This window comes from Acartia tonsa, chromosome 2, assembly GCF_053477335.1.
Source record: "Acartia tonsa isolate MP-2025a chromosome 2, ASM5347733v1, whole genome shotgun sequence".
In the NCBI taxonomy this organism is placed as follows: Eukaryota; Metazoa; Arthropoda; class Copepoda; order Calanoida; family Acartiidae; genus Acartia; species Acartia tonsa.
The window spans coordinates 54,019,802-54,038,418 of record NC_137261.1 but is presented as its reverse complement, the minus strand read 5'-3'; the positions used below and the strand labels follow the sequence as shown (position 1 = coordinate 54,038,418).

The 18,617-nt window shown below is 31.2% G+C and overlaps 2 protein-coding genes and 1 long non-coding RNA gene across 3 annotated transcripts in view; 1 reads left to right on the top strand and 2 right to left on the bottom strand.

The window, feature by feature from the left end:
• The window catches only part of LOC145312176 (E3 ubiquitin-protein ligase listerin-like), a 38,975-nt gene extending 36,543 nt beyond the window's left edge, over positions 1 to 2,432 (top strand). The window contains exons 28-30 of the mRNA XM_080151363.1: positions 311 to 429; positions 1,583 to 1,721; positions 2,221 to 2,432. Of these exons, the coding sequence (XP_080007489.1) occupies positions 311 to 429; positions 1,583 to 1,721; positions 2,221 to 2,379 (417 nt within the window). The 3' untranslated portion in view covers positions 2,380 to 2,432. The remainder of the gene's footprint in view (positions 1 to 310; positions 430 to 1,582; positions 1,722 to 2,220) is intronic.
• A 2,136-nt stretch (positions 2,433 to 4,568) lies between these two features.
• LOC145312865 (uncharacterized) lies at positions 4,569 to 15,425 on the bottom strand. Its single transcript, XR_013877149.1, has 5 exons — positions 15,311 to 15,425; positions 6,799 to 6,861; positions 6,288 to 6,355; positions 5,935 to 6,012; positions 4,569 to 4,715 (listed from the first exon to the last, which is right to left on the bottom strand). It is a non-coding gene; the product is annotated as an uncharacterized LOC145312865 (long non-coding RNA).
• Positions 15,426 to 16,442: 1,017 nt separating this feature from the next.
• Positions 16,443 to 17,922, bottom strand: LOC145312615 (uncharacterized). Its single transcript, XM_080151874.1, has 4 exons — positions 17,821 to 17,922; positions 17,246 to 17,372; positions 16,898 to 17,007; positions 16,443 to 16,530 (listed from the first exon to the last, which is right to left on the bottom strand). The coding sequence occupies exons 2-4, from the start codon at positions 17,351 to 17,353 to the stop codon at positions 16,443 to 16,445; spliced, it is 306 nt and encodes a 101-aa protein (XP_080008000.1). The 5' UTR covers positions 17,354 to 17,372; positions 17,821 to 17,922.
• Positions 17,923 to 18,617: the final 695 nt, after the last annotated feature.

The following is an 18,617-nucleotide window of genomic DNA, read 5'->3' as shown; positions in this document are numbered from 1 at the left end:
AAGATAAAAAATTTTGGGAGAGAAAAAACTTCATTTTAACAAAAGCCATTAATATATAGGTTTATAAAAAGTTATGTTTTTTACTTTAAACTAGCTACCTGAATTTGATTCTATACTTTATCTACACACACACACACAGCTTTTTCATTAGCATTTTATACGAACCACTGCGCTATCCCAAAACTGGTTTATTAGGCTAGAAATAGGCCTAGGCTTGAAATAGGCCTGAAATAATATTTTCCTACGTTTCCCATCCCTTATCCCTGTTTATGGCTATGCTTACATCGCTTAAAGGATCTTATTTGTTAAGGTTCGCGAGAGCGTGAAAGAGGTAGTGGCTACATACAGCATTGATGAAGGAAGCATGGAGCTTGTTGTCACTCTACCCAGTAACTATCCTCTCGGAGGAGTTACTGTAGACTCCACAAGGAATGGATCCTTTATTGTTTTTGTTTGCTTGGTTTACGTGATTTTAGTAGTGGAGTTGCAGGGGATAATAGCATAAAACCTTCATTTTTCTAAAATGAAACTTCCCTGAAAATTGTAGCATATTATAGTCAAGTCGTTTATGAGATCTTAGTGGACATACAGTTAGGCAGACAAACATCCTGTTATTTTAGCATATTTTATAATTACAGTGAGGAGCAATAGAATTATGTGATGCAACACATCATTTTCCCAGGCATCTAAAAGAGACAAGATAATATACGATAAATTGATATACATTCAAAATGATTATAAACAATATTACCCAGGAATAAGGTATAACCAACAAGCGAATTAAATCTAAAATAAGATTTTAGGGGCAAATGTAGAGGTCGTCAATTTTACGATGTGCCCCCCCCCCCCTTCCCCCAACGACAGCTGTAAAACACGTATAGGTTTCGTGATTTTTTTCTGAATTAATTTCGTTATTGGTATAAGCTGAATATTACCCCTTCTATAGATTTAATATTATGGTTGAAAAGTTTGGACACTACTTGTTCAGAACCAAGCAATCAAATACAATAACAGTACCTCAAGTTTTTGAGCCAACAGATAAGATGACGTATCAATAAAACTTTTGGTATCTATACTAGGGTTGGCAATCCGGATCCGGAATCCGCCCAATTTTTGGCCAATTTTGGAATCCGGATCCGGAATCCGTTTTTTAATTGTGGATTCTGGATTCTTATTTGGTAGGCTAAAATTAGCGTCTTGAGTTTTTTCTTTCAACTCCTCTTTAAAGGCAAAGATTTTCATCATTAAATATAGGTAATATCTTTTAAAATCTGGTTCGATTCTTGGAAGTGAATTATAGAGAACACCAAGAACATTGATTTTTAGGACATATGTAGCACTTAATTTTTTTTTAAATTTAAAAATCCTTTTAAAATATTGCTAGAATCCGGAATCCGAATCCGGAATCCGCCAAAAATAAGAATCCGGAATCCGCAAGGAATCCGCCACTTTTTTGACGGATTCTTTAAGAATCCGAATCCGGCCCAAAAATTCGACGGATTGCCATCACTAATCTATACAGTCCAATGTCCCGTCCCTCTTTGCAAATTCCTAAACATAATTATAAGGATCTATAAAATAGACGAGTTGGAGTTGAGACTGGTCAGTGGAGAAAATGGATGTTACAGCTGACAACCTTCCTCACACATCAGAACGGCAGCATTTATGAAGGACTCAATCTGTGGAAGAATAATGTTGATAAAAGATTTGAAGGGGTGGAGGTGAGAATTTACACTCAATTAGCTTCTATGTAAAAGCAAAGCTTTCACTTTTTACATTTAGGGCGAACCGTCCGTTTATCCGTATCGTTAAGTTAGGCATGATAGAATTGTCCTATTAAATTTAATCTTTACAATTTGATGAAGTATAGCAACTCTATTGCTATCACTAGAATGTCAGTATGTCCATAATAGTTATATTTTAAACATAATAGTTACTTTTTTTCGCTTGATTTTTATGACTTGAAATATGGCAACTAGTGTTTTCTCCTTCCAACAATTCAAAAAAATCAATTTTTTCTCGTCATTTGTATGGCCTTTTTGACGTCTAAAACGATTATCCCCATAAAGTTTGTCTTTTCGTCTGTTTGTAGAAATTATAGTACTCTTTTTTTTCGTCTTAAAAAGGCATCAGCTTTCATGAAAACTATTCTTGTTTAATTTAGAAAAACAAGGCTGGAATTATCTATATTTGGCGAAACTAAACTTATGTTTTTTTTAGGAATGTTATATTTGTTTCTACATCCTGCACGGGTCCAACCACCAGCTGCCCAAACTTGGCTGCAGAACCTGTAAGAAGAAGTTCCACTCTGCCTGTCTGTACAAATGGTTCTCAACTTCTAATAACTCCTCCTGCCCACTTTGCAGAAACTTGTTCTAGGTTAATTTTCAAAAAAGAAATACTTTAAATCACAAATTGTATTATTGAAGGGGTAGGGACAAATCAACTGAAAGAAATCCCCCACTCCACCAAAAAATATAAAAAGAGGCCACTACAATTTTTTTGGTTAACTTCATTTTACAATATTCTTAGTAGATAATAACTATAGCATGCAATTGTACAATACTTGATAGTTCGTTTCGTCGATTTTCATATCAGGTGTACTATCACAACCCCCAAAATAAATATGACAAAATAGTAAAATAAGGGTTGCCGTATTTTCTGTTTTATGTAGGTATTCACTATTCATAATTATTGTTGTTCATTAATTGTATGATTAAATATTTATTCAGATTTATTTTTTATTGCTTATCCTTTATAATATAAATATGTATTGTTTATTTTTTAGAATAAAAAAATATCTTAATGTTCATTTTTATTTGTAAAACAAAATTTTTCTTATTGAAAATTACAATTCAAGTCAAATATGACAGAAAAAGATTAAAATCATAATAAGATAAATTAAAAATGGAGGAATTGCGAAACTTCTTTACAAATCAATTCAGTCGGTCTGTATAATATACTCATAATTTCAGTAAAATAAGACAGGATAACCAAATGTTAAATATTTTTGGCCATTTACTTTTTTATGATGATCAAGATTATCAGCTAAATTGTTGGAAATTTTCTAGATAAATCTGGTTTGGAAGATATTGAGTTAGAACTCTAAAATAAATTTAACTGCCCATTGTCTCATCCCTGCATTATTTCCATATATCTACCCTTTTTATCCTCGCCTTCCCCTTTCAGTAAAACGATGACAGAAGTTGAAGTTATTATATATCTCGGAATTCTTAAAACCTGTTCTCCCCCCTCTTTTTCCTTCCCCCTTTCTTGGCGTAATCTTGATAGTCTACAGATGTTATACAAATGCGCCAATTTTTTTTATAATTTTTTTTCATAAAAAATGACATCTGTTTTCCAGTGCAATTATCCTTTTTTTTTTGAGGTACAGGGAATGTTTTTAACTATTTTGGGAGAGCGTATCTCCACCCTCCCAATTTAAAATCCCCCCCTCCCCAAATTATATATATTCCCTTCTCAAGGACACTGTGCTGACTTTTAATTGGATCTATGAAAATCAACTAATAGCGTCGGGATTATTAACACTGCCAAGTCGCTACAAAAGAGCATAAAGCAATTTGGTACCAGACGAAAAAGGTCCTTAAAGGACGCCTGCAAGAAATAACACGCTTTAACTGCTGAAAGACTGCCACAAGAAGACCCAATACCCCAAATTTAAAGCCTTCAGCTTCAATAACAAAAAAGTTCTAGGCATTTTGAAATAGCATTTTATGTACAATGGAATTTTTGAAAGATTTCCAATGCTCATAAAAGAAAAAACAATATTAAATTACGTCGCCTAGACACAAAATTATAACCTTATCTTTGTCAGAAACTTAGATTGCCTGTAACTGATTACATTTTTACAATAAAAACACCACATTTCATAGTCAAAATCTATGAAAAAAAATCGATTTAGATTGCATTTTAAAACGCAAATCATAGCGGAAACAAAGGGGTAAACTAATACAAGCTTAGCTGTGATTGGTTGTTAAGCTGATTCAGCCTTCTGATTGGCTACAGTACATTCGGTACAACGCAAGTAAAACTTATTTTTTTTTAATGATTTTGACTATAAAAAGGGGTATTTTTATTGTAAAAATATAATTAGTTACTGGAAACCTAAATTTATGACAAAAATAAGCTTATAATTTTGTTCTTAGACCACATAGTTTAATTTCAAAGTTTTCAACATGAGCATTGCAATTCTTTCAAAAATTTTATGTACATAAAATGTCATTTTAAAATGCCTAGAACTTTTTTGTTATAGAAGCTGAAGGCTTTAAATTTGGGGTATTTGGTCTACTTGTGGCAGTCTTTCAGCAGTTAAAGCGTGGTATTTCTTGCAGGCTTCCTTTAAACAGGCGGATCCAGGTAGTTGTCTGGTCATACATTTATTATACTATAAATTTATTAATACATCTGTTCAATAAAAATGTCTTTATTGTACTCCTTTACTATCATCATTATTGGAATCAGGTTATTATCCCTTAGCCACCCCCCTCCTCCTTACGATTGAAAAGTTAGATTCTAATTTTTCATTTTTGTGAATACAAAACTGCTATGACGATAAATTTATTATAAATAAGATTACACATATAAAAATGAAAAGATTTTTATCCACAATATTACCAGAATTATGAATGTAAATAGTTTGAACTGGAGTTTTTATTTCGTCCTCTGGTGTTGTTATTAGTACATCTAACCATAAACTAAATAAAGATAACAATTTATACATAAAAACAAAGTAAAATTTTATCTTCAGGAGAAATAAGATGAGTTTCCTAAAAGTTTGTGGATTTGTAGTAGCGGCCGCAGATATCAGCCGTTACCGAGTTCGATTGTTACAGCTGTGTATGCAGACGTGGACAGGCTTTATTATAGAGCAGCTTCGCTTCTCTATGTTTCACCAACAATAACTAGAATATCTGTTAAGGTGTAGATTTATTGAAGGGTTACAAAGTACTGAAGATCTACAACATAATACAATAACATATTAAGGAAAACTGAGAAATATTGTCAAACTGATAATTATTGGTCGGTCTTCATAATTTTTGGTGGGAGGGATGTCCTTTTATAATATCCTATAATATAAAGTAGTAAGCTTTTTTTGTCTGTGGGTCTCCTTTACAGGGTAATTTCTTTTAGACCCAAGGAAGTTTTTTAACTAATTTGGGGAAGGGTGTGTCCACCATCCCAAGAGAAATCACCATTAGAAAAATTTCACCCTTCCCTTAAAAAAGTTTTCTTTCACTTTATAGAAATACTAGCGGCTTCGCCCCTAGCCTCTAGGGGCTTTGCCCCAAGAGATGATAAAAAAAGTTTAGGTGAAATTCGTAAAAAAAGGACCAAGGATATCTCCTACAAAAAAATGTTTTTTTTGTTTTTGGGGGGGTTGGGGGTGTCCCATCCCCCAAGAAAATAGCCTAAAACCACCACAGGACCAGTAGGTATATTCCCTGAAGAGTAGAATCCGATCGGTTCAGTGGTTACCGAGATCTTCAGCTTCAGACGGACAGACATCATTCTACTTTGTATTATAGATTGTATTATAAACGAAGAGTAGAGAGAAATTTAAAGTATTGGCAAGTGATCAAACATTGACAATATGTCGAATCTACTTTTCAGCATGATCAATATTCAGAAATAGCATAAATAACCAGGGATCTAAGGGGATAAGACAATGGCCGATAAATTGATGAACATCCCCTTCTGTTGATTACAATTAGAGGTTGAAACGTTAGGACACTCAACTTAATGTATCAATCAGTCAAAAAAAATTTAAGTCCCTAAAGTTATTAAAACAAATAAGAAAACGTAGTTATAAAACTTTGGGGACTAGTGTAATACAAGGAGGGTGGGGACATTTAGTTGCGTGTCAAAACTTTTCAACCACTATTTGTAATCTACAGAAGGGATAATAATTACAACCTGTAATTTGATTCAAAAGAAGGATAAAATTTACAGACATAACTTCCTGAATGTCCATACACGGTTGGATATAGAAACCTAAATTATAAAAAAAATGATCAATCAAAGGATGTTTTTGCATTATAACTTTGTTGTCTGTGTCTCTGTATGTTCTAACCACTAAATCAAGATGGTTCTCCTTTACAGGGTAGCTTCTCATAGGTCGTATGAAGGTTTACAACTTTCTTTTTAAAACTACAATTAAAAGTGGGGGGGGGGGCAATTTATTCCCTCCCCGGCCCCCCCCCCGTTCTCAAGGTCCTCTAGGGGTGTAAACCACTTGTATTATATAAACTAGTGGTTTATTCAATTACCTAAACCCATGCTGAGGACTGTAAGTTAAATCTGCTGGCAACCAGGACCCTTCTCTACTAATTATTACCTAAACAATAATTTTTACAGTATGGCTTTGAAACCGATTAATATCCGCAGGATTAGAACTGGTTCTCAGCCATATACTAAAAAGTCATTTATAGCATCGTATTACAGACAATTTTACACAAATATTTTTTTAAAAATTAAAATTAATTTCAGTTTTGTTAGCCTGGGTATTTGGCTCCTCGGGGCTAAAAAAACTGGTATTATCTCTTAAAATGTTCCTTTTAATATCTGTGAAAGCTGCCTAAATAAATGAATGCAATAAATAACTATTCTTTGCGTTTCATTTGTTAATATTATTAATTTCAATCGAAGAGTATTGAAATGTTTTTGATTAAAAAAATTATAAAAAAAAATGTTATTTCAATGAAAATAGAATAAGCTTGGAAGCTCCAAAATTAAGATTGTACGTCATAACGCAAGTGACAGCTGAACTGCAAGTGTTACCTCAACATCAGGATGTGTAGGTTTGCATGGAAGTAGTAACGGTAGACCTTCATATCCTGTTACCTAAACACAGGTATAGTTAGGACAATTCAATTATTCTGGTACCCAAAGTTTTTATAAGAACATTACTGACTTTGCAGATCAAAATCTTTTGCTTGCCTTTTAATAAAATCTTGGTTGGTCAGTACAGACCAGCAGTATCTAAAGTTCAAACCCTTCAACTAATAACATTTGAGATAAAATCAACCTTATTCGACGTTCACTCAAAGCCCAAAAATAATGGACTTAAAAGTGTATTAAACTGTATATAAGACATTTGCGAATATATTGATACCATTAATTTGCCTCTTAGATAGAAAAAAGTATGTTTTTTAAATATTTTTCTCTTGCTACAAATCAAATTTCAAATTTGAGTCACCAAAAATGCTAAACTAATTTTTGCTCTAGAAGAATCAATTTTTAGAGTTAGAAAGTGCTTAATACCTCATTTTAATCGCCTGGCATTGCTTTATAATATACAGGTAATGACTTGGTTTTTTATGGAACAGCTGACTAAAAAATCGAGGTTTTGTGATAAACCCACTTTTGTTGTTGCTCCATAAATGATATTTTTTTCCCAATTTTTTTGGCTTTAAAGAAGCTTTATATATTCATATAACATCCACCTAAATTTGACTTTTGATATTTTATTTATAACATCACCAGAGGGAATTGAATTTTGGAGAAAAAAATATCAATTTATATTTAACACTGCTATGCATTGTTCTTGTTCTTGTTTCTAAAAAAAATTTATATTATAAAAAAGAGTATTATTTAACGCTTCTATAGGTATGTTTATCATTTTTCTAGGCTAAATATAACTATAATTACACCATTTTAAAGTTAGACATCTTAACATATTAACACAATTATTGAATCGGTCTGTATTATTAGGCTGGCAACCCTTAAAACAGCTGCATTTCATTATCCTATTATATATAGTAATTATTATATGTATAAACACACTTAATTTTTTAACTTTTTATTGATGGAATACATATGTTTCTCTATAAAAATAGATCATCAGTTCCAATTAAGATGTATAAAATAAGAGTTAAAAAAAATATATATATATGTCAATGCATTTTGAATCCTTTTAAAAGACTAAATAAGAAAGAAGTGTTAAAAATTTTGCCCCCTGCGGGGTTTTTTACTGCTTATATCCTCTTAGGGTTGGGGGGGAATCAGCATCTTTATATAAAAAGGGGGAGGTGTTTGAAGAGAATCTTTAAAGAGAAAAAAATAGGTCATATTTTATCATTTGCAGTTTTACAAATTAACCCATTAGTGCCGAGCGCCACTTTTATGGGCCGATCGAGCTGAAAGTTTCAGGGAAGCTTTATAATGGTCAAAACGGAATTCGTATTTTTTTGTTTTGCTCTAGTGGCATGCACAGGAAAGTTGCAAAAAAACCCGGTTCGGCTCGGCCATAAATACCAACCAGGCATTATTACCCGTTTTTGGTGCTTTCCCCCGGCGTTAAAACCCGGTTTTCCTGTAAAAACCCGGTTATTTTGACCAAAAATCAAAAAATGTAATTTTTGAACGCCAAAAGTGAGATGAACACTTTTTAGAACTTTGATACGATCCGTAATTGAAAACTACACAACCTCATGTAATCTATAGAGCTACAAGTATAATACGAAGCGATTCAAATTTCGTGTTTAGCCGGCGATTTCGGGTAAAAAAACCCTGTTTTGTTGTTGTTGTCAAAAAAGATCTATTAGTGAAACCGGGTAATAAAAATTTCAGACTCCAAATGGAAATGCCGAACCGGCCTATATAGGGCGTAAAAAAATGATAAAAAAATCATATAAAAAATAATAATTTAAATAAAACGAATTCACAAATAGATGTACTTGTCAATAAACTTTAGATTTAAACAAAAAAAATCAGCGACTTTACTATAAAAACAAAAAAGTTAGATGGGGTATTTTGAATTTTCATGATTTTCAAACTTTGTTGATCTATACCGGCAAACGGAAGTAAGCAAAACTGCCTGCTCCAGGGGGAAATGAAAGCCAGGGTAGTAGAGGGGGGATTCATACTGAGAATGATGCAATTATGAAGCTGGAAACCAGTTTTTTTTACATTTTCTGGAACCAGGTTTTAAAACCCGGTTCGGCACTAATGGGTTAATACATATTATATAAAGCTTTTTTGTCTGTAGCTTAAGATTTCGGTAAAGTATAAGGCTATTTTACTAATTTTCTTACTCCTTTAATTACAGAGCTCCTAGATGCTTGGAGCACAGCTGCTAGTAAATAAACAAAGTAAAATGATTCCTGAATAATTGATTTACAATTTTAAAAAGCAAAACATTTTTACAATTAGGATGTGTATATCCACGCCATGGTTAGCTCTTTTTGTTAATTCAGGCGTGTTAGAATTAATCTTAAATGTTGGAAGATGATTTTTGTAGCAGTAAGGTACTTAGCAACTTTATAATCATTACTTTATGTAAAGGGATGTCCCGGTGGGGGGGGGGGGGGGGGGTTAGGGGGTTAAGGGTTATTAATTAATTTGGGGCGACCCCATAATTTTTAATCTTCACCTTCCCCCCCCCCCCCAAAAAAAAAAAATAAAAAGCTTTGACGTCCTTGCCTCTATTATATAAAGATTACCCCACAAAATGAACATGGGGATGCCCAAATTAAGATATTTCAATTCCCCCCCCCTTCCCCCCAAATCAAAAAGCTTGGACGTCCTTGATTAAGTAAGCTCATTTAAAACATACTGAAATCAATTTGTGTACAACAATTATCCTATTTAGTTTTTTAGTAGTGAAGCTACTCTATAATTCAAAATATTTGTCCGTCCATTGTCTGTCCATTCATCTGTATGTCTGTTCATTGGTATGTCTGTCTGTCTGAGATAGAAAGGGGAAAACGATATTTTCTCGGCTTCTATAAAAGATAGAAACAACTTTCTTGTTATTTGATTAGTAATAATATCATTTTTGAACATCAGTATGGATTTCAATCAAAAAAGTCTACAATACACCCTGTGGTACACCTCTTAAATTATATAGCCGAAGCAAAAAACGATAATAAAACTGTAATTGGAGTCTTCTGTGATCTTGCAAAATGTTTTGATACAATTCCACACCATATTTTAATTAAAAAGTTGTCAAAAATTGGCATTAATGGCATTGAACTTGAATGGTTTAAAAATTATTTAAGTAATAGACAGCAATTTGTACATGTAAACAACACTGACTCAACAAAGCTGAAAATAGATAGAGGCGTCCCACAGGGCTCTATTTTAGGACCAATTCTATTTTTAATCTACATAAATGATCTTAAAAACTGTACTGATTTATTTACCCTATTATTTGCTGATGACAGTAATTTTTTAATTTCTGGTAAAAACTTTACAGAGATAAAACTGAAATTAAACAATGAACTTAAAAAGATATCTGATTGGTTTAGGAGTAATCAAATGAGCTTAAATCCTGATAAAACTAAAATTATGATATTTAATAAAAACGAAAATACTATTGATTGGAATGCTCTTAATATTAAGCTAAACTTTAACAATGAAAATGAGTTTGATCCTGAGAAAATAAAAATCTTAAATTATGTCAATTCAAGTAGCAATATTCCTGCAATTAAATTCCTAGGTGTATTTATAGATCCTTCTTTAAATTTTAAATATCATGTAGAACATTTACGTAAAAAAATTTCTAGTTCCTTATTTCTTATAAATAGAGCTAAACATATACTGAATTTAGATAGCAAAAAAATGCTTTTTCATTCCCTTATAAATAGTCATTTACTTTACTGTTTACCTGCCTGGAGTTGTGGTCTTAAATCTACTATGGAACCATTAATTAAATTGCAAAAAAAGGCAATAAGAATTGTTTTTAGTAAGAAACACATCTCACACACAATGCCTTTATTTAAAAAAATGAACGTCCTTCCTTTACATGAATCAGCTAATTATTTGAAATTATTATTTATGTATGATTTTATAAACAGTAAGCTACCAAGTTCCTTTCAAGGTACATGGCTTCGCTGTAACCAATTACATACCAGAAATCTTAGAAACTCAAATATGTTTGATGTTAAAAAGCCGAAGTTTAAATCTATTGAAAGATTTCCTAAGTATTATTTTCAAGAATTATGGAATAACCATTGTAATAATGATTTATTAACCCACAATCAACCAAGAAAAAAATTTATTAAAAATCTAAAAGAATCTTTGTTATCAAGCTTAATTCTAGTGTGTAACAACCCATTATGTCAAGAATGTAGATAAATTTATATTTCTTTTCAATATTGTTTGAAATCTGATAAATTAATCAAAATTTATTTGTTTAAATTTTTTTAAATTTCTATTATTGCAATAATGGTGTGAGACTTGTATGCCCTAATCAATCCTTCCTATTATCATTCTTTCCTCTCCAATATGATTTCATTTATTGCTTATTATCTTTTTTTTTGTCTTATTTATATGGCCTGTATGAAAACAATGTGTGAATACACATTACTGCATACTCCTATTTTTTAGGAAACTGCCATTTGGGAAGAAAATATTTTTATAAATTAACCATATCAATAAAATTTTCTGTATATATAAATGTATATAATATTCATTTAATTCATTTATTATTGTAGTTTTTTTTTCTATGTATGTACACCCAAGAATAATAAATCTAATCTAATCTAATCTAGAAGGCTGAAATTTTCATGGATTGAATATTCACTCTTTCTATCAATACTTCATATTTTCATCAAGTTTCATTAGGATTTGCCAAAAAACTGGGGTGGGCTATATCGATTCCTACATTTCAAGTTTTCATGATTTTCTCTACTCCTATTCAAGTTAGATGGTTGAAATTCAGGGATTGAATACTTTGATATTTTGCATAATTTTATCAAGTTTTATTGAGATTTACTTATTGGGGTTCTACCTCAAACATAGGAGTCCCAAATGTCGGAGTGGACAAATGCAGGAGTCCCAAACATCGGAGTGGACAAATGTAAGAATGGGACAAACGTCAGAGTGGACAAACATCAAGGTGGACAAAGGTTTGAGTGGAAAACATTGGAGTGGACATTGCTTAAATAAAACCTAGGAGTGTCTACTATTTTAATAATATTACAATTTTGAAATTTTTTATACCCTTGTCTACAAAATAATGACTATGGCTGCAGCGCTCAGCCCCCTAGCCTATATCCTAACCTAACCTAACTAAGAAAAGTAACAGGACGAAGGTAGGGGGGGCTGTGTTTGTATAAAAAAAATTCAAAATTGAAAAAAAAGTTTGGGACTCCTGTGTTTGTCCACTCCAACGTTTGTCCCACTCCTGCGTTTGTTCCACTCTGACGTTTGGGACTCAAGCATTTGTCCCTCCAATGTTTTTCCACTCCTACATTTGGCATGGAACCGATTATTGGTTGGGGTGCTAGTTTGATTCCTAGATTTGTAAGTTTTAAGGATTTTCTTTACTCCTATTAAAAAAAATTTAAAAGGCTGGTTTTATACCCCCCATAATATATTACGGGGGGTGATTACCCCTATCCCTAAAAAAAATTACCCTTTTACAAGCACCTCCCCCTGGATACTCCTGCACTCCCCACAATGGCATAGACTCGAAATAAAGTATTACCACACTTTACCAATAAACTGTAAACAAATATGATAAATATACAAGCAAAATAACAAGTTAATCTTGAGATTCAAATCCTTCTCGTCCCTTCTTTAGCATAAAATGAATTTGAAAATTTTTAATTTAGATTTTAATTTCCTTATAAGGATGTTGTTTTTATATGTCGTCTTTATGACAGGTAAATATTTCTTAAATATATTTCTTAAATTAAATATATAAAAAAAATATTGTACGATAATATCAAATTAAATCAAAAGTATTTCACTTTGTTTTATTTTTTTGGTGCTAAAGTCATCCCTGACTTAAATGAGAGAAAAGGTTTGTTTTGATTAAAATTGCAGAAAGAACGTATCTTTAAAATACACAATAGTCTCTTTGTGAGTTTAAATTTATAACATTATTTTTTGTTAATGAATTAATGAAAAAAAATTTGTTTAAAATTTGACTTAATGGCATCTCGTATAATATACTTTACATTCCATCTTAAAGATAAATCTGTAAGACATATATGTTTAGATATCTGTAAACCACCAATTTATGACTATTTAAATTTGATCAGCTGATAGGTTTTAATACTAGATGTTTTTTTAAGTAGCGCAGCTACTCTAAATCTAGAGAATAAATCTAATTTTGCTTAGAATTTACTTTTAGGTGTTTTAAACATTGTAAATTAAAGATTTTATTTTGATAATTAGTATTTTAAAACATTATCTTCTATAAACTGTGAGGAAGTTTGATAAAATTACGTTTATTTTGCAAGCTTGATTGAAAATACTTCATTATTTTTATAATTCTGACAAAATAGATTTTCTGTTTAAATAAATAACATAGCCACAAAAAGGTTTAAGTAGTTATTGAAATATTTTATTACTATTCTTGCTAATAAAATATTCGTTAACTATGTTTAAATTGCATTTTTAAAATAGACAAGAAAAATATCCTACTTAAATGCTAATTTTATGAAGTTATCTTAAGACTATTTTATTTTCCATTGATTTTATTGCTTATATAGGTTAAAAATATCAAAAGTATTTTTTAAAGGCTATAGATTAATTTTGATTAATTCCGATTTTTTATTTTTTCAATTTTTTTCTAATCTAAAAGAATATGCATGTCTTTTCAAAGAATAGATTATATAAAAAACAAAATTAAACATATTCAGGCTATCAAAAAGCAAAAAAATATTCTTTTTTACCATTAAATCGCAAATTTTTAAAATCATTAAATTTTAAGCTTATTTTGCATGGAAACACATTTTTTCAGTTATTTTTTCTCAACAATGGATCTTAAATGATTATTATTAAAAACTTTTTTGAAAATGTTATTAACCAAAACTTCAAATAAAGGAAATAATTGCTGTTTGCGAAAATGTGTGCAAAAAGTTGCCAATATCTTGTTAGAAGGGATTTAATGGATTTTAATTCTTACTACTTACAACTTAGTGGACTATAAACTATAAGAAAAGTATCACTTTAAGGTGAAATTTTGAGGGTCAACTTTTTTTCTTTTAAAATTCGCAGTGTCCCCCTTGTAGTGACTAGGCCAACTTTATGGTCTCTGGTTTCAGGAAGCCCATTCAATTATGAGAAGTTCACATTATAAGAGCACTCTTATAGCATCCTCTCTATTAGCATTACATGTGTAATTCATTATAGACAGACAGATAGATATTGTGAGGGATCCTACACTTTATAACACCTTGTTTTGCATGGTAAAAATTGTTCCAATAGTTCTTGATATTGATATTTTATTTAAAAATTACAATAACTTGAATATAATGATGTTTAAAAAATGCTGAAATTATAGTTATATTTAGACTAGAAAAATGATTAACATACCTATAGAAGCATTAAATAATTCTCTTTTTAATTATAAAAATATTTTTTAGAAACAAGAACGAGAACAATGCATAGCAGTGTAAAATATAAATTGATATTTTTTTCAAAATTCCAAAACTATCCAGGGTCCTATAAGAAGCATCCATAAAACACAGAACTCAATAGGTACTGTAATGGTCGAAATCTTAAGCTGAAGACAAAAAAGATTACTACTTTATATAATAGGATAATGAAATGCAGCTGTTTTAAGAGTTGCCAGCTTAATAATACAGACCGATTCAATAATTGTGTTAATATGTTATGATGTCTAACTTTAAAATGGTGTAATTATAGTTATATTAAGCCTAGAAAAATGATAAACATACCTATAGAAGCGTTAAATAATTCTCTTTTTTATAATATAAATTTTTTTTTAGAAACAAGAACAAGAACAATGCATAGCAGTGTAAAATATAAATTGATATTTTTTTCTCCAAAATTCAATTCCCTCTGGTGATGTTATAAATAAAATATCAAAAATCAAATTTAGGTGGATGTTATATGACTATATAAAGCTTCTTTACAGCCAAAAAAATTGGGGAAAAAAATATCATTTATGGAGCAACAACAAAAGTGGGTTTATCACAAAACCTCGATTTTTTAGTCAGCTGTTCCATAAAAAACCAAGTCATTACCTGTATATTATAGAGCAATGCCAGGCGATTAAAATGAGGTATTAAGCACTTTCTAACTCCAAAAATTGATTCTTCTAGAGCAAAAATTAGTTTAGCATTTTTGGTGACTCAAATTTGAAATTTGATTTGTAGCAAGAGAAAAATATTAAAAAAACATACTTTTTTCTATCTAAGAGGCAAATTAATGGTATCAATATATTCGCAAATGTCTTATATACAGTTTAATACACTTTTAAGTCCATTATTTTTGGGCTTTGAGTGAACGTCGAATAAGGTTGATTTTATCTCATTTATCTACAGAAGGGGCCATTTTGTTGATCTGAATTAAGGTTGGAGATGTATTTTACCTGGATTTTCTCTTTGTATCTTGTAAAAATTTCTGTATTCCATTCTTTCAAATAGATGTAAACTCCACTCTTTTCTAGACCTTATTTTTAATTATAAATATTTTACGAATTGATATAGAATTTATAGGTAAGAGGATGGAGTAAATGGGATGGATGTTGAGGATAACTATTTTAGCCAGCTACAAAGTAACCGTTTAAAAAATTATTTTCTCAAGTTTTTTTTTACTTTTCCAGATAATTTCTTTCAACCATCTGAATTCCTAAATCTGTGAACATTACGTTTTTTGGTTTGACTATCTTTTTTTCAAAAATGAAAAAAATATATTGCCTGGTTTTGTGATACAAGAATATGAGCCAACCTAAAAAATAACATCAATACAGAATTGTACAAAAATCATCTCTAAGAAGTACATGTAATCCTGTTGTTCTAAATATTAGGAACCCCAACACAAAAATTAAAACTATCCTATGATATAAATTAGTAAAATTTTTTCAATGACTGCTGAACCGATAGAGTACTACAATTTAGGGATTTTATGCATAGATCTTATACGCTGTTTTATTTCAAGATGGTTTTAAGCTATTTTTCAATCTTTAAAAACAGATACCCTAGATTCTAGGGGCCAAGCTATAGGTAAGCCAAAAATCTAGCATAAAGCTACCCTACAAGGCAACATCAAATACCACTACCAAAATTTTTAAGATATGTTTAATAATAACCATATTTGTTCTAAATGACGGGAGAATCCATTGAGAAACATGTTTATATTCCAGTAATTGATCTGCTCTGTCCACCATTCTAGCTGATTTCTTTAACAATAGGTCTTTAATGCCAATACTCTGTATCTGAAATAGAAACAACTTGTATATATACTATAATGAATTTCATATAAAGTTCAAATGATGTACGATCTCAAATGCTCTCTTTAGGTCAGATAAAAAAAATATCTTCATTAGATCATAAAATACAATTGTAATTTCTTTTAAACAGGATCAAAGGCTTTAGTCAAATCAGGAAATTAAAGTTAAATCTAAGATATTTCACGAGATGAGTAAATATGTAGTTAAGGTTATATCTTTCCGTTTGATGTCATTTTAAAAAGAAGAACAATATCAAATGCCTTTTTCAAATCTAAATTACCTTTCTTTTCCTATTTTTAATGCTCCACATTGGGGCAGAGCTTGTCCACTCATGGGCTCGCTTGGAGAAACAAAATAGCCTAAATTTTAAAAATTACATTTTTACCACATATTTTTTTTCAGTAGATACTCCCATGCAAGCAAATTTCCCCATGATTAAAGTTTAGGAAGGGATGGCTCACAAATTTTATTTTATTTTTGGGGCCCATTTTAAATCCCACCCTACCCTCAGATGTCCTTTTCAATACTGTTATAATGCATTACACTATGTTTGTATAAGCCGGCTTATACAAAAGGATTTCCTGTTTTTTGAATTATGCTAATGTTCATCACAGTGTCAACTTAAAATTCAGCTACTTTTTTATATAGTATGATAGACTTATATAAACCACCAGAATACAATACTTCCAGTGAAAGAATAGAAAAAAACAAGAATACTTTTAACACCTTATATTAGCTTTATAATCAGTTTCATATTCAGGATAAATATCCAACCCATTTTCTGTAAAGTATCTATTTTCATCAGAATATAGACTTGTATTCAGCCGGGTTGTCTCCTTAAAATATAATTTTCTTAATTATTTTTTAAGAGTTCTTTTTTGCTTAGCCATTATAAATATAAACTTGTTAATAACCAAACCTCGCACAGCAACCAATTTATGTTTTGTATTGAAAATAGTTTATAACTTTCAAATATAACTCTCAAATATTGGGTTCTATTAATCTAAGGTTCCCACCACTGGAACCAGGTAGTTGTCAGGGTTATACATCTTTATTTATACATTTATCGTATACCTCACAGTTTGCTTGAACAAGAAGTTGTAAACTTTTTCTTTTATGGATCAATAACTGAAACCCATCATCTTCTATTTCATTGTCTACAGCAGTAAATATGGAATCCATTGAGTTATTTCTCTCTCGCCTAAAAAAAAGAAAATTATTATTAAACTTTTTTAACCTCAAACCCCTCTTGGCTGTTTAAGTGGGTACATCAGGGGGTGTTGAACTTTGCGAAAGGGGGTGTAGCCTCCCCCCTATATATTGGAGCTAATCCTAATAATAAAGTAACATGATGTCTATCTGTCTGTCTGTTTGTATTGAAGAATCTCGCTTAATGCTGAACCGATATGGTACTCCTTTACAGGGTAGCTTCTCATAGGTCCAGGGAAGGTTTGGGGGAAGGTACCACCACCCTCTCAAGAGAAATCGCCCCTAGAAAAAAAAAATAATCCCCCACAGAAAAAAATACATCTTTAAAAAACTAAAATTAAAAACTGGGTTATCAAATTCTATTCGTCCCTTATTGAGGCCTTCAGGGGCTTGGCCGCTAGTTGATCATAAAGTAACTGTGAAACTGAAATAAAACATACCTATGTGAATCATCTAAAATAATTTCTTCTCCCAAATAGACCAAGTCATAGGGTCCATACGTTGCTCCTCTACAGATATTGGGTATAGGAATAAAAGGTAAATATTAGGGTTGGGCCGGATATCCGGCCATCTTTAATATCCGGTCGGATACCGGATATTGAAACTATACGGCTGATTTATAATGCCGGATATCCGGAGTTGGCCAGATATCCGGCCGGATATCGTGTATCCGGTTTTTAAAATCAGCCGAATATCCGGTATTTGGCCCAACCCTAGTAAATATATCTCCACATAAGCGTATTTTTCTTTCTCGTATTCATTCGAATCCGGTGGATAGGAACCGGTTCTCATCCATACGAAAAAACTAAAGGGTGTTTAAAAAAAAACCAATCGCTCACAATTTGAACCACCATAAGTACTTCAAATCTTGGAGATAGACCCCATAGTGTAAAGAGTTTTTGATGGGGCATGTAAAAACCTTTCTTTAGACACCTTAAACAAGTTTCTACCTCAATCCTAGCCGATTTGGGATAAAAAAAAGCAGACCCATCCAACATTGAGGCATGGCGGCTCTGTTTAAATCTAGTTCTTGATGTTTGTCAGGTCTTTCTTTTAGACGCCAAATTGGCTAGGATTATGTTAGAAACCTTGTTACGGTGTCTAGAGAAAGGTTTTTACATGCCCCATCAAAAACCCCAAACATTATGGGGTCTATCTACAAGATTTCAAGTACTTAAGACGTTTTGTTCATTTTTTAAAGAGACAAATTTGTCTTAATTTTGTTATAAAATATGCA

What these genes read in the sequence shown, in the direction of transcription:
- LOC145312615 (XM_080151874.1), bottom strand. Translation starts at nt 17,353, where the DNA reads ATGGATTCCATATTTACTGCTGTAGACAATGAAATAGAAGATGATGGG. An exon ending in TTGTTCAAGCAAACTGTGAG is followed by an intron (nt 17,008 to 17,245) that starts GTATACGATAAA and finishes TTATATTTTAAG; the next exon opens with GAGACAACCCGGCTGAATAC. An exon ending in GATTATAAAGCTAATATAAG is followed by an intron (nt 16,531 to 16,897) that starts GTGTTAAAAGTA and finishes TTTAAAATTTAG; the next exon opens with GCTATTTTGTTTCTCCAAGC.